The sequence below is a fragment of the Microchirus variegatus genome (genome assembly GCF_963457635.1).
Source record: "Microchirus variegatus genome assembly, chromosome: 1".
Lineage (NCBI taxonomy): Eukaryota > Metazoa > Chordata > Actinopteri > Pleuronectiformes > Soleidae > Microchirus > Microchirus variegatus.
In genome coordinates this window covers 43,764,588-43,776,894 of record NC_139802.1, presented here as the reverse complement: position 1 = coordinate 43,776,894, position 12,307 = coordinate 43,764,588, and the positions used below count along the sequence as shown (strand labels likewise).

The window sequence follows — 12,307 nt, the reverse complement described above, 5'->3', positions numbered from 1 at the left end:
GGCAGTGACGACGAGCGTTGCCAAAAAAAATCAACAACAACGAAGAAGAAGCGGAAAGCCCCGCCCCCTCCTGTTGTGTGTTGCCCAATCAGGAGTCCACACATCCGGAAGCAGCTCAGTGACTACTGTGCCTGCAGTGTGTGTGTGTGTGTGTGTGTTTCAGACACCGGACAGCTAGCCGGCTAACACACTGACAGAAAGCTAAAAACACAACAACGTTTTTCCTCGTTCGTTCACCCGCGTCCTCGTCCCCGTGAACGTCGCCCCGGTAACCAGCTCACGCCGTAGCCGTAAACTGTTAACCATGGTCGGCGTCAAAGTGATCGGCAGCGACCCGGACTTCCAGCCGGAGCTAGCGGCCGCCGGCCCCAGGCTCGCCGTGGTGAAGTTCACAATGGCCGGGTAAGCCTTTCTACACCGGCACGGAGGCCGCGGTGTTAGCCGGATTAGAGTTAGTTCCCGTGTCTCTCACCTGAAGACACTATTTTGCCTGTTTTTTAACTCTTCAGAGCAGCGAGTTTAAAGACAGGAGTCGCCACTGTGGAGTGGAGGAAGCTAGGCTAGCATGCTATCGTTAGCTCCATTGCTTACCATGACAAAGCAGTATTGCTCTCAGTCCGCAGTTCGAATTTAAGTAATTACTGTTTACATTGAGGGGAACTGCGCTACATCAACATTAAATCAAACTATGTTTATTTGTTAACAAGTCGTCATATCATAAAAACACAAATAGTCACTTTATGTCTTTGTTTGCCAAAGTTTTTTTTACAGGAGGAACCACTTTTACAAGAGCAAACCATTACGAATAAACTGTTAATAATCATGACATAAGCAATTGTTTTATATTATATCACGTTTCCTAAAGGTATTTACTGTTATTCTCTAACGCTCAGTAAAAGTGAGAAAAGTTAATAGATGACATATTGTGTGTAACTAGTAAAAACACGACTGAGAGTTAATGAATGGCATAAATAGGAGGCATCATGCTGTTATTCCTTTATTTAAATAGACAAACATGTGTTTGCTATAACCAGTGTCATTTGTTATGATTGAACTGGTTTGTTTTATGAAGGACGTAAAAAAGTATAAATGCTATGATATATCGCACAGACAGTGGCTGCAGTGATTTATTTTGCTATTTCTTAGACGATCTTGTTCATACGCTTGATTTTAGTATTGGCACGATGTAGGTATCAGACTTTAAAGTGTGTTATTGTGCTTGTATTGTTGTAACCATAGAATGAATGAGCTGCTACCTCCTTGACTTATGTTTATTTTTTTTTGCACGATGAAGAAAATGCACCAAATTGCAGGGGTTATTTATTCTCTTCTGCAGTGAAATGAACCCAATAATATTCTATGAGCAGTGTCACTGACGTTACCTTCCTCTGCCTCGCCCTCAGGTGTCGGCCCTGCGTCACGATAGGTCCCGCGTTCCAAATGTTGAGTAACAAGTACCCGCACGTCGTCTTCCTCGAAGTCGACGTTCACGTGTGTCAGGTAAGTTAAGAGTTAAATCTACAAAAAAATACTATTCCTTTAAGGTTTAAGTACAACCCCAGATTTAATTTTCGACTTCTCTTTTCTTTTTTTTTTGTCCAGGCGACGGCGGCGGCCAACAACATCTCAGCCACACCGACGTTCTTGTTCTTCAGGAACCGGGTTCGTGTGGATCAGTATCAGGGCGCGGACGCTGCGGGTCTGGAGGAGAAGGTCAAACAGCACACGGAGAACGACCCGGGAAACAACGAGGACTCAGACATTCCAAAGGGATACGTGAGTTAGAAAAACCTTCTCTCGGTGTCGTGTGTTTTTTTTTAAGGGAATCGCGCGGTAGAAATTGAGTTTGTGGTGTCTGTTTGTTTGTCTGTTTTCAGATGGACCTCATGCCTTTTGTCAACAAAGCCGGGTGCGAGTGCCTCAACGAGAGCGACGACTGCGGCTTTGAAAACTGCTTAATCAAAGACTCGACCTACCTGGAGTCTGACTGTGATGAACAGGTACGAGCTTCGGCGTCTTCTCTCGGGGACATTTAAGACGCGACTGTGTCAGCTTTATCTCACTGAGAGACAAACTATATTTTAAAGGAAACGGTCGTTGGTAATTAGGGCTGCAATGATTACTTTAGCGCAGGGGTTCTCAAAGTTTTGATACCCGAGGGCCAATTTAGGAACCCAACATTGGACCGAGGGCCGCCAAAGGAAAAAAAACAGAAATAACTCCCATTTGTTATCATTTTAATGACCAGATTGCCGTTCTACAGTTAAGCGTTAAGTTATATAAGCGTTAATATAACGTAATTTAAGCATTAATATAATAACGCTTTATAATTTACTGGGTACTGGTTACTGGCTACCCAGTATTTTGGCCATTGTTCTTACCTTCTAATTACAGGTTAATACCAAGTAACACATTTCTGTTACCATATATTTACTGGGTAAATAGCTAGTAATTGGGGGCTGTAGCTACCTGCTTATTACCAGCGTATAACCCAATAATACACTAAAATTCACCATATAGAAACCAGTTAAATACCCAGTATTTTAGTTTACACTTATTGGTCTGTATCCAGTAATGTCCAATAAACATTTAACAAGCTTAGTAGCTCCTGGATTAAAACTATCAACTGGAATTCATTGCGGGGCCACCAGAAATGTTTCTGCGGGCCGCCATTGGCCTCCGGGCCGCACTTTGAAAACAAACGCTTTAGCGATTCGAGTAACTCGATTGCAAAAATAGTTCGGAAATTTTGAACATAAGACCTATTTTCCAACTCAGATGGTGTGATGGAGACGTCTGGAGACGTTTTCAAGAAATTTCATTCAGTTCTTGTAGTTGCCGAGTTCGCTAGCGCTATGGCTAGCACAAGTCAATGGTACCGGCTAGCATAGATAGATGATAGAATAATATTTGAAACAAAACTAACCTCGGATCGCATGAATTTTTGAGGGACTACTTTCTCAGCAGCAGCAGAATCAGTCCGCCGCTGCCATAGCCTAACATGAAGTATGACCTGCTGCTGCTGAGACATAAATCCTTCAAATTGCAAGTTTGGTTTTATTTCAAACATTCTATCAACACAGATATGCTGAAACCCTGTTCTCTCCCCACTGTCGGATAAATAAAGCTATCTTATCTTATCTTATATGTACATCTATAGTCCGCCGTTACAATCGATTTGCCTCAGGTCCACTGTGGAGTTGTTATGAGTGTTTCTAATGCCATGCTAACGTGTACCATTGACTTGCGCTAGCCATAGCACCGGCGAACTCGGCAACTAGAAGAACTGAATGAAATTTCTTGAAAACGTCTCCAGACGTCTCCATCACACCGGCTGAGTTGGAAAATAGGTCTTATGTCCAAAATTCCGAACTATCCCTTTAAGATATTGTTAAGTGGCTAAAGTCTGTTTTTCTGGTGTCGGCCATGTTTATCCTGAACAAATTTCACCAACAACCAGCACGTCGTTTAATGCAGAACTGTTTTCTTGTCCAGTTGTTGATAACCATGGCCTTCAATCAGCCAGTGAAGCTCTTCTCCATGAAGCTACAATCGACAGACTTTGGTGAGTTTCCCGCTCAGTTTGCAGCTTAACGACCGAGACCAACTACCACCGTGTCCTTAACTCCTTCGCCCCCTCTGCCCCCCCCCCCCCCATCAGCCCAAGCCCCTAAGGTGGTGAAGCTGTTCATCAACCTCCCTCGGTCGATGGGCTTCGACGACGCCGAGCGGAGCGAAGCTCTTCAAGCTCTGGAGCTGACGGAGGACGACTACAAAGAGGACGGCCTGATCCCGCTGCGCTACGTCAAGTTTCAGAACGTGCAGAGTGTTACGGTAAAGACCAGAGAATTCAGAATTCATAAACCCTTATTGAAGTAGTACCCCTAAGAATCCAGCAGAGGGTGCACATACACTTTATATATTTATGAGTATCCACCATATCACATAGTAAACAGCAGTTTGGAGTAGAGCTGAAACAATTCATCAATTACTAAATTATTGATCAACTATTTTGATAATTGATAAATTGGTTTGAAGATTTTTTCATGATTAAAACGAGATTTCTAATTGTGTTAGCCTCTCAAATGCTTTAAGAGCTGAATCATTTTGGTTTGTGGACAAAACAAGACATTTGAGAACATCGTAATTTCCACATTTGACAAACACTGATTAACTTTTTTTTTTACATTTTCTGAAGTTTGGTAAAAATCAATTCATAAACTTCAAAAATCGATTTTTGAAAAAAGTTTCTATTTGGAATAAAACACCATTTTGTGTTATTTGTGTACAGTTTATTTCTGTAACTTCTGGGAGAAAAAGGCAGCTAGCCTAAGCTTTTATTTATGCTAGTTATTTTTTGTTGTACAGTAAGTAAGTGTTTATTTGTTTTGAATGAATAAATGTTAACTTTTGTCTTAAGTTTGCCTTTGTGTGATCACATTATCACATTATCTTATACAAACTGTGTTGTTTTGATGCCCTAATTTGCCTTAACACACTATGCATGGTATCAGTTTTTGAATCGAGAATCGTATGAATCTAATCGAATTCATCGTGGAAATAATCCACAGATTAATCGATTATGAAAATAACCGTTAGTTACAGCTTTGGTTTGGAGATCCAAGCCTTCAAAAGGTGGTGGAGACTCAAAAAAACCATGTTTACAGACAATTTAAGTTAAAAGCTGCCAGAGCTTCCTCTTGTTGTCAGACTGACTGCTGTATGTTCAAGTTATTAAGATTGAGAAGCTTTTAAATGGACTTTTATGACCTTAAAATACTTCCCGTTGAACTCGGTGTGGAATTAGACAAACCAGTGACTTGAAAATTGTTTTGTTTTATTTACCAGATGTTTGTCAAATCGAACCAAGGAGACGAGGAGACGACAAAAATCAACTACCTGACGTTCATCGGCACACCGGTACAGGCCACCAACATGAACGACTTCAAACGGGTACGAAGCAGCCTGAACTGTACACAAACACGTATTTATGTCATTGTGAGGTCCAGAAAAACAACAACAAAGCCATCTTCCCACGAGGTTAAAGGGCTTTTATTTAGCGTTAAGACCCTGGTTTGAACAGAAGGGTTAAGGTTCGGGTCATGGTTGATGATTCCGTTGGATGTTTTGTGTTTCACAGGTTGGTGGAAAGAAAGGAGAGAGTCACTGAACAGGAGGAGGCGGTGAATGAGGAGGAGGAGGAGGAGTCTCACATCCAAGGACTTTCAACTCTGCCAAAGCTCACACACTCTCTCTCACACACACACACACACACACACACTCTCTGTCCTCTTCCAGCTCTGAGTGGATCCTCTCCGGTCGTCTGTAGAGTCGAAGACGTACAAATGATTTGTATTGTAATTCTGATGGAAAAACACTGTAAATAAAACATGATCCTTTTTCAAAGGCACGTGCGTCACTGCTGCTCTCTGTGGAAACCACTTTATATACGTTCACGCGTTCAAGTGGCGTTTTAGTGTCACAATTCTGACTTTATTCCCTTTCTGGTGAATATGGAGGTTCCATATTAGACACAAATGAACCCAATTTAAGATAACGTTTTCACAAACTACTTGGGAAAACTACTTTGATTCAGAACTTTTATTTATTTAAATGCAACATATAGCGACAATCACAAATATAAACCAAACGTACATTCATACAAACAACCCCACCATTAATACAATGATGATTATGTAATCAACTAATCAGTTACTATGTAAAATAAATGGTAAATTGGACATTTATACACAAACCTTAGACCTTTTCTTAAACCCTTTAATCCGGATAATTATCTGTCTGTAAAGTCTTATTGTACGGACAAGAAAGAAAACAATTAAACGGATCATTCAGAAAGTTTCCTCACAGAGAGACGACTACATCATGGGTGGAGTGTAGTTTAGTTTATCTTCATATAAAGCATTACTTATTTTAGCAGAACGGCTGTACTGATGCAGACCGAGTCCAGGACAGAGCGGCCGGCTGAAAGTGGTCTGGACTCTGTGCAGGAGAGTGGTGGTTTGGTCTTCAGAGATGCTGTAGAAGCACAAAACCCCTGCACTGTGGTCCAGGTACACACCGATCCTGTTGGACCAAGGGCCTGAGACGGCGGTTCTGATGTTATGTCTGAATTCGTAACATTGGTTGAAACACCGTAAAACCCACGACTTGTTGTTGTGTCCAAATGCACTCTCATCCCCTGCTCTTTGGATGTCCTTGTATGCGACTGCCACAAAAACTTCAAAGCCCGTCCACTCCACCTCCCAGTAACAACGTCCTGTCAGGCTTTCAAGACACAAAACCTGACACCAGCTGGTGAACTGGTCTGGATGTCCAGAATTTCCAGTATTTCTTTGTGAATAACTCACTCCTCTATCACTCGTATAGTAATTGTTTACATTGCGATGTAAAGTATTTGAATCCAGCGTGATTTGACATGAATTCTTGAGGAGTTCGTCTCTGGTCTGCGGTTCTCGTGGCACCTCCACATCGTCCTCCTCGCTCCCGCTCTGTGGCTTCTTGGTCCACTCCTTGTCCACGATGTCCTGCATCGTCCCCGTGACCTCCGCCACCGCCGCTTCCGCATCCGCAGCGAGCCTCAGGGGGCGCGCGGCGACGACGCTCTGCGAGTCCGCCGCGTCTCTCGGACGCGACAGCGAGGCGTAGCTGCTCAGGAACCGGGTGTGATCCTCGGTGCGCGTCAGCAGCTCCAGCTCGGCGTCCCTGCTCCTCAGCTCTGCGATCTCCTCCTGCAGCTTCTCCTGCTGCTGGTGGACGCGAGTGACCTCGGACTCCTGACGAGATCTGATCTTCTGCTTGACCTCTGACAGGATCCTCTCGCTGTCCCTCACGGCTTTGTCAGCAAAGCCGTTGATGTCCTCCACCTCCTGTTGAAGACCCTTCACGCTCTTCTCCCTGCTCTGGATTCCCTGTTGGATCTTCTCTCGGCGCGCCGCGAGCTCCCCCTGCTTCTCGCTCATTTCTGCCGCCACAGAGACGGCGTCGTGGCCCTTGTGTTCGTCCATGGAGCAGAGGTAGCAGATGCACTGCTGATCCGTGCGGCAGAAGATCTTCATCACCTCGCTGTGGCGAGCGCACACGTTCTCCTGGAGCTCCTTGCAGGGCTCCGCCAGCTTGTGCTTCCTAAACGCTGGATATTGGTAGTGAGGCTGGAGGTGCGGCTCGCAGTACGAGGCCAGACACTGCAGACAAGACTTGACGGCCTTGAGTTTTCTCCCGGTGCAGAAGTCACAGGCCACATCCTCAGCTCCAGCAGAGCAGGGATCCTCAGGAGCAGCCTCGAGTCCCGTCTCCTTCTGCTCTGCCACTAAATCCGCCAACACTGTGTTTCTGTTGAGGACAGGCCTCGGCGTGAAGCTCTGCCTGCACTGAGGACAGCCATGGACTCCCCTCTGATGCTCCTCGTCCCAGTAGCCTTCAATACATCGCATGCAGTAGCTGTGGCCACAGGGAAGAGTCACCGGGTCCTTCAGCAGGTCCAGGCAGACTGAACAGCAGAGCGTCTGCTGGTCCGTATGAATTACTTGCTGCGCCATTGTCAAATTCACTTCCTGATAAGAGCAACAGGCTGCTCACTGAGCTGCAGGAAACTGGGCTCGTCAGCTCAGTGTGTGTGGAAGGCATGGCTCAGGGGAGTGGCTTTGTTTGAGACCAGGAAATAGAGGGAGGACCTTTTGAAACAAACAAAAAGAACCTCCCTCTATTTCCTGGTCTCAAATAAAGCCACTCCCCTGAGCCATGTGTCAGCATGAATGTATAATACATCTGGGTCTGAGCTCGTTGTAGAAATATACAATCGTTTGCTCTAATTCTAATACGGTATTTCTGTTTAATAAGGACCACCACCACAGTACTTTAAATGCAATCATTTATTTTCATAAATTAAATTCAAAGGAATGAATTTCCTGGCATAAACATTGAAATAAAACGATTTCAAAATTGAACTGAAAGTGTATTTTCACACACAAAAAAAGAAAAAACACAAAGACATAAATAAATAAAAAACCTTTGGTTTAGACAATATCAGTACTCGGCACTTTTATCACAGACAGGCAATTTTCTGGTACTCCTAAATACTCAAAACCACCTGTGGGCCCACACACCTTCGCAGTTAAAACACACACACCGTCAGAAATGATAATAAACCCGTTGCAGGCCTGTTATTCGAAGCTGGGGTACAGTGAGGCCTAAAAACTGTCATGGCCACTTCACTCAGACAAGAGCCAAAAAAACCAAAGAATCAAGCACGTGCAATGGCTCGTTAGTACTCACGAATACCAGGATGGATTTGTAGGGATTTCGTGGAAAACGATGGTAGTCTCACGAGAGTAACGGCGATGGTAATGACGATGATAATGGCGATGACCACGGCAGTCACCGTTCACGCACACACACACACACACACACACACACAGCAGCGAAGTCCAATGAAGATAGAAACAAACAGCAGGGCCGTCCGTTGGAAACCCGTCTCAACCTCTCTCCTTCTCCAATGTCCGTCTAATTAAAGAATATTATCCAAATTGAGCCACAATATTACATATTACATGGCATCTCTTGTTGAATTAGCATTACGTCCATATAGACTTAGACTTCCTTTTATTGTCATTGCACAGAGAACACAACAGTGAAAAACTGGCAACGAAATGTCGTTGCTTGGCAACCGGTAAAGAAAATAAAATAAGAGGCAGCATTGCGTTTGTAAACAACAGTATATACATAAGTTTTTTGTAAATAAATAAAGTTAAATATATATGAAAGTAGTGCAAAAGATAAGAAACATTGGCTTACGGTGCATATGAAAACGAAAAACAAATGTAAACAATATGAAAATGGAGGAAAAACTGTTAAAATATTGCACAGTGTGTGTGTGTGTGTGGGGGGGGGGGGGGGGTATTTCGAATTTAGCAGTCTAATAGCCAGTGGGAAGTAGCTATTTTTTAGTCTTTCTGTTTTGCAGCGGATGCTGCGGAACCTCCTGCCAGATGCCAGGAGGGAGAACAGTCCGTTGCTACCGCTAGCTAGCATGTCGCTAACCGATGCGCAGACGTACCACACTAACGTATGTGGACGTCCTGAAAGAAGGATGCGGGAGCTGAACGCTCTTCAGAGCTGGCCGGATGTATGGAGAACCATTTACATTTAGGGCATTTGGTAGACGCTTTTGTCCAAAACGACTTACAATAAGTACATTTGTCACAAGAAAGGAACTTTCCATAAGTGCTATGATGATGCTATGAAGTGCTGAAGGTAGGAACCTATTAGTACTTTAAGTTAGTGCTATGTAGGGTCGAGGTGAAGTCTGAACAAGTGAGTCTTGAGTTTTTTGCGAAAGATGGCGAGAGAATCTGCTGTCCTGACGTTGGTCGGAAGTTCGTTCCACCACTGACCAACAGGTCCATGTGAGGGCAGTTTTTTCTCGGGATGAAGAGAAGTTCAGTTTTACTGAGGTTGAGTTTGAGATGATGAGCAGTTGTCCAAGTGGAAATGTCTGCCAGACATTCCGAGATGCGCGTGGCAACATGGGTGTTGGAGGATGGGGGGAAGGAGAGGAACAGCTGGGTGTCATCAGCATAACAGTGGTAAGAGAAACCATGTAATGCGATTGCAGAGCCTAGTGATCTGGTGTAGAGTGAAAACAGAAGCGGTCCTAGTACTGAGCCTTGAGGGACACCAGTATCCAGGGAGCAGGGTTTGGACAAGGAGCCATTCCACGTGACCTGAAAGGTGCGTTCTGTCAGGTATGATGTGAACCAGGTTAGGGCAGAGCCGGTAACGCCAAGTTTGGCCAGAGTGCAGAGGAGGATTTGGTGGTTGACTGTGTCAAACGCAGAGGATAAGTCGAGGAGGATGAGGACCGAAGAGAGGGACGAGGCTCTGGCGGCCCGGAGCGACTCAGTCACTGTGAGGAGGGCCGTCTCAGTGGAGTGAGCCGTCCTGAAGCCGGACTGATTAGGGTCAAGGAGGTCGTTTTGTGAAAGGTAAGAAGACAGTTGGTTGAAGACCGCACGTTCCAGGGTTTTTGAGAGGAACGAGAGAAGAGATACAGGTCTGTAGTTTTGAGTATCGGCAGGGTCTAGAGTGGGTGACTTTAGGAGTGGCTTTACTGTAGCTGTCTTGAAAAGAGCTGGAATACGGCCAGCAGTGAGGGAGGAGTTGATCAGGGTGGTGAGGAAAGGCAAGATGTCATTCGAGATGCTTTGTAAAAGGGGGGAGGGAATCGGGTCGAGGGAACAGGTGGTGGCATGGTTAGATGTCTCTAGTGTGTGAACATCTTCAGAGGACAGAGGGCTGAAGCAGGTAAGGCTGTCATAGGTGAGGGTTGGGGGAGGTGCTATCTGGGAGGGCGTCGCAGTAAATGAGGAACTAATGTCTCTTACTTTCTTCGTAAAGTAAGTTGCAAAGTCATCAGCAGTGAGGGAGGATAGAGGGGGAGCGGTGGGAGGGGTGAGGAGAGTAGAGAATATAGAGAATAGTTTCCTGGGGTTGGAGGCAGAGGAGTTGATCTTTGACAGGTAGAAGGCAGATTTGGCTGCTGAAACCGTTGACGAGAAGTCAGCCAGGAGGTGGTGATAGTGAGAAAGGTCATCTGGATGATGTGATTTTTTCCATTTTCTCTCTGCCGTTCATAACACCGTTCTATCGTTTCGTAGCATTTCAGACAGCCAGGGAGAGGGGGGAGATGATCTAGCCGGTCGTGAGGTGAGGGGACAGAGAGTTTTTTAAAGAGGAAGAGAGGGAGGACAACAGAGTGGAGGAGGCTTCCTCGGTGGACAGCTGAGAGAACTGTTCTGTGGACGGCAGCGTGGAAAGAACAGTTGCGGAGAGAATAGAGGGAGAGAGGGATTTTAGATTGCGGCGGGTAGTGATCATGCGACGTGTAGGGGCAGGGACAGCAGCGGACTTCAAGGGGAGAGAAAAACCAACAAAGTGGTGGTCCGACACAGTGAGCGGGGTAACCGGAAGGATTGGAGACTACGATGGAAGCTCGTCTGAGGACGACCGAGAGAGAGCCGTCTCTCTGTGAGGCAACTTTCTGAATTATCCGTCGCATTGTTTTCTACAATGAACACGGTAGAAAATTTGGCCCACGGTAGAGATTTGCGCAGTAGCGTCCTACCGTCGATGACGTCATCGTACCTGCCTCAGAGTGAAGATGGCTGCAAGCAGCGAGACAGCGGAGAAGGAGGAGCTGGTAAAAAAAAAAAGCGGTGCCACGTCCGTGATTTGGCTTTAAAAAGTCGGACGTGAAGCAGAAAAAAGTTATTTGCAAGATGTGTGGAGCAAGTGTGACCACCAACCAAGGTAACAAGGGCTATTTGTTTTCCCCATGCGCCTGAGGATCCCTGCTTAGCTGGAGCTGAGGATGTGGCCTGTGATGTCTGCACTGGGAGAAAACTCAAGGCCGTCAAGTCTCGTCTGCAGTGTCCCGCCTCGTACTGCGAGCTGCACCTCCAGTTTCACAACCAATATGCAGCGTTTAGGAAGCACAAGCTGGTGGAGCCCTGCAAGGAGCTCCAGAAGAACATGTGCGCTCGCCACAGCGTGGTGATAAACATGTTCTGCTGCACCGATCGGGAGTTCATCTGCTACCGCCGCTCCGTGGAAGAACACAAGGGCCACGACGTCGTCTGTAACTGTCTGTGAGACAGATGTCATTGTTATAAACTAGAGTTCATTAAGTGTTAAAATGTATAAATAGGAGACCAAAAGGGCATTACATTTATGCATAACTGAATTAAAACATGTTGGTATAATACCTTTAATTTCACTTAATTACATTGATGTGGGATCATTTTATTTTGAAGTGCATTATCACATGACTGGGGTCAGTTTGAGGTTGAACTGAGGGATTGTGGGTCAGAAGCGGGACCACTGTCATGGAGGCAAGAGGTTATGAGTTCTGAAGTTTTCTGCACTGTGTTCAAGAGGCGCACACGGTTATTGTACTTGTATTAATTGTCATTTGTATGTAATTTTCGATTGTTAAAATAAGCCTCAATGGACTCATATGGACTTTTATGTTTTGTATTTATAGTTTTCACGGTGTCTCATGATTTATTGGTGACGACGGCGAAGGAGAATAAAATAAACAGAAAAATCAAGACAGCTGTACGAATCGTGGCTTTTTGTTGAACCGGTGTAGCTACATCGTCTCTGTGGAGGCAGAAATGAGCGAGAAGCAGAGGGAGCTCGCGGCGCGTTCGAGTGAAAATCCAAAATAATATCCAGAGCAGGGAGCAGAGCATCAAGGGTCTTCAACTGGAGGTGGACGACATCATCGGCT

The 12,307-nt window shown here is 45.3% G+C and overlaps 2 protein-coding genes across 2 annotated transcripts; one reads left to right on the top strand and one right to left on the bottom strand.

The window, feature by feature from the left end:
- Window positions 1-120: 120 nt before the first annotated feature.
- On the top strand, window positions 121-5,389 carry txnl1 (thioredoxin-like 1). Its single transcript, XM_083886174.1, has 8 exons — window positions 121-402; window positions 1,404-1,500; window positions 1,603-1,776; window positions 1,878-2,000; window positions 3,496-3,565; window positions 3,662-3,834; window positions 4,849-4,953; window positions 5,141-5,389. The coding sequence occupies exons 1-8, from the start codon at window positions 305-307 to the stop codon at window positions 5,168-5,170; spliced, it is 870 nt and encodes a 289-aa protein (XP_083742300.1). The 5' UTR covers window positions 121-304; the 3' UTR covers window positions 5,171-5,389.
- Window positions 5,390-5,801: 412 nt separating this feature from the next.
- LOC310944301 (E3 ubiquitin/ISG15 ligase TRIM25-like) lies at window positions 5,802-7,556 on the bottom strand (the record flags this gene model as incomplete). The annotated part of the gene is made up of 1 exon (XM_083910035.1): window positions 5,802-7,556. The coding sequence occupies one exon, from the start codon at window positions 7,554-7,556 to the stop codon at window positions 5,877-5,879; it is 1,680 nt and encodes a 559-aa protein (XP_083766161.1). The 3' UTR covers window positions 5,802-5,876.
- Window positions 7,557-12,307: the final 4,751 nt, after the last annotated feature.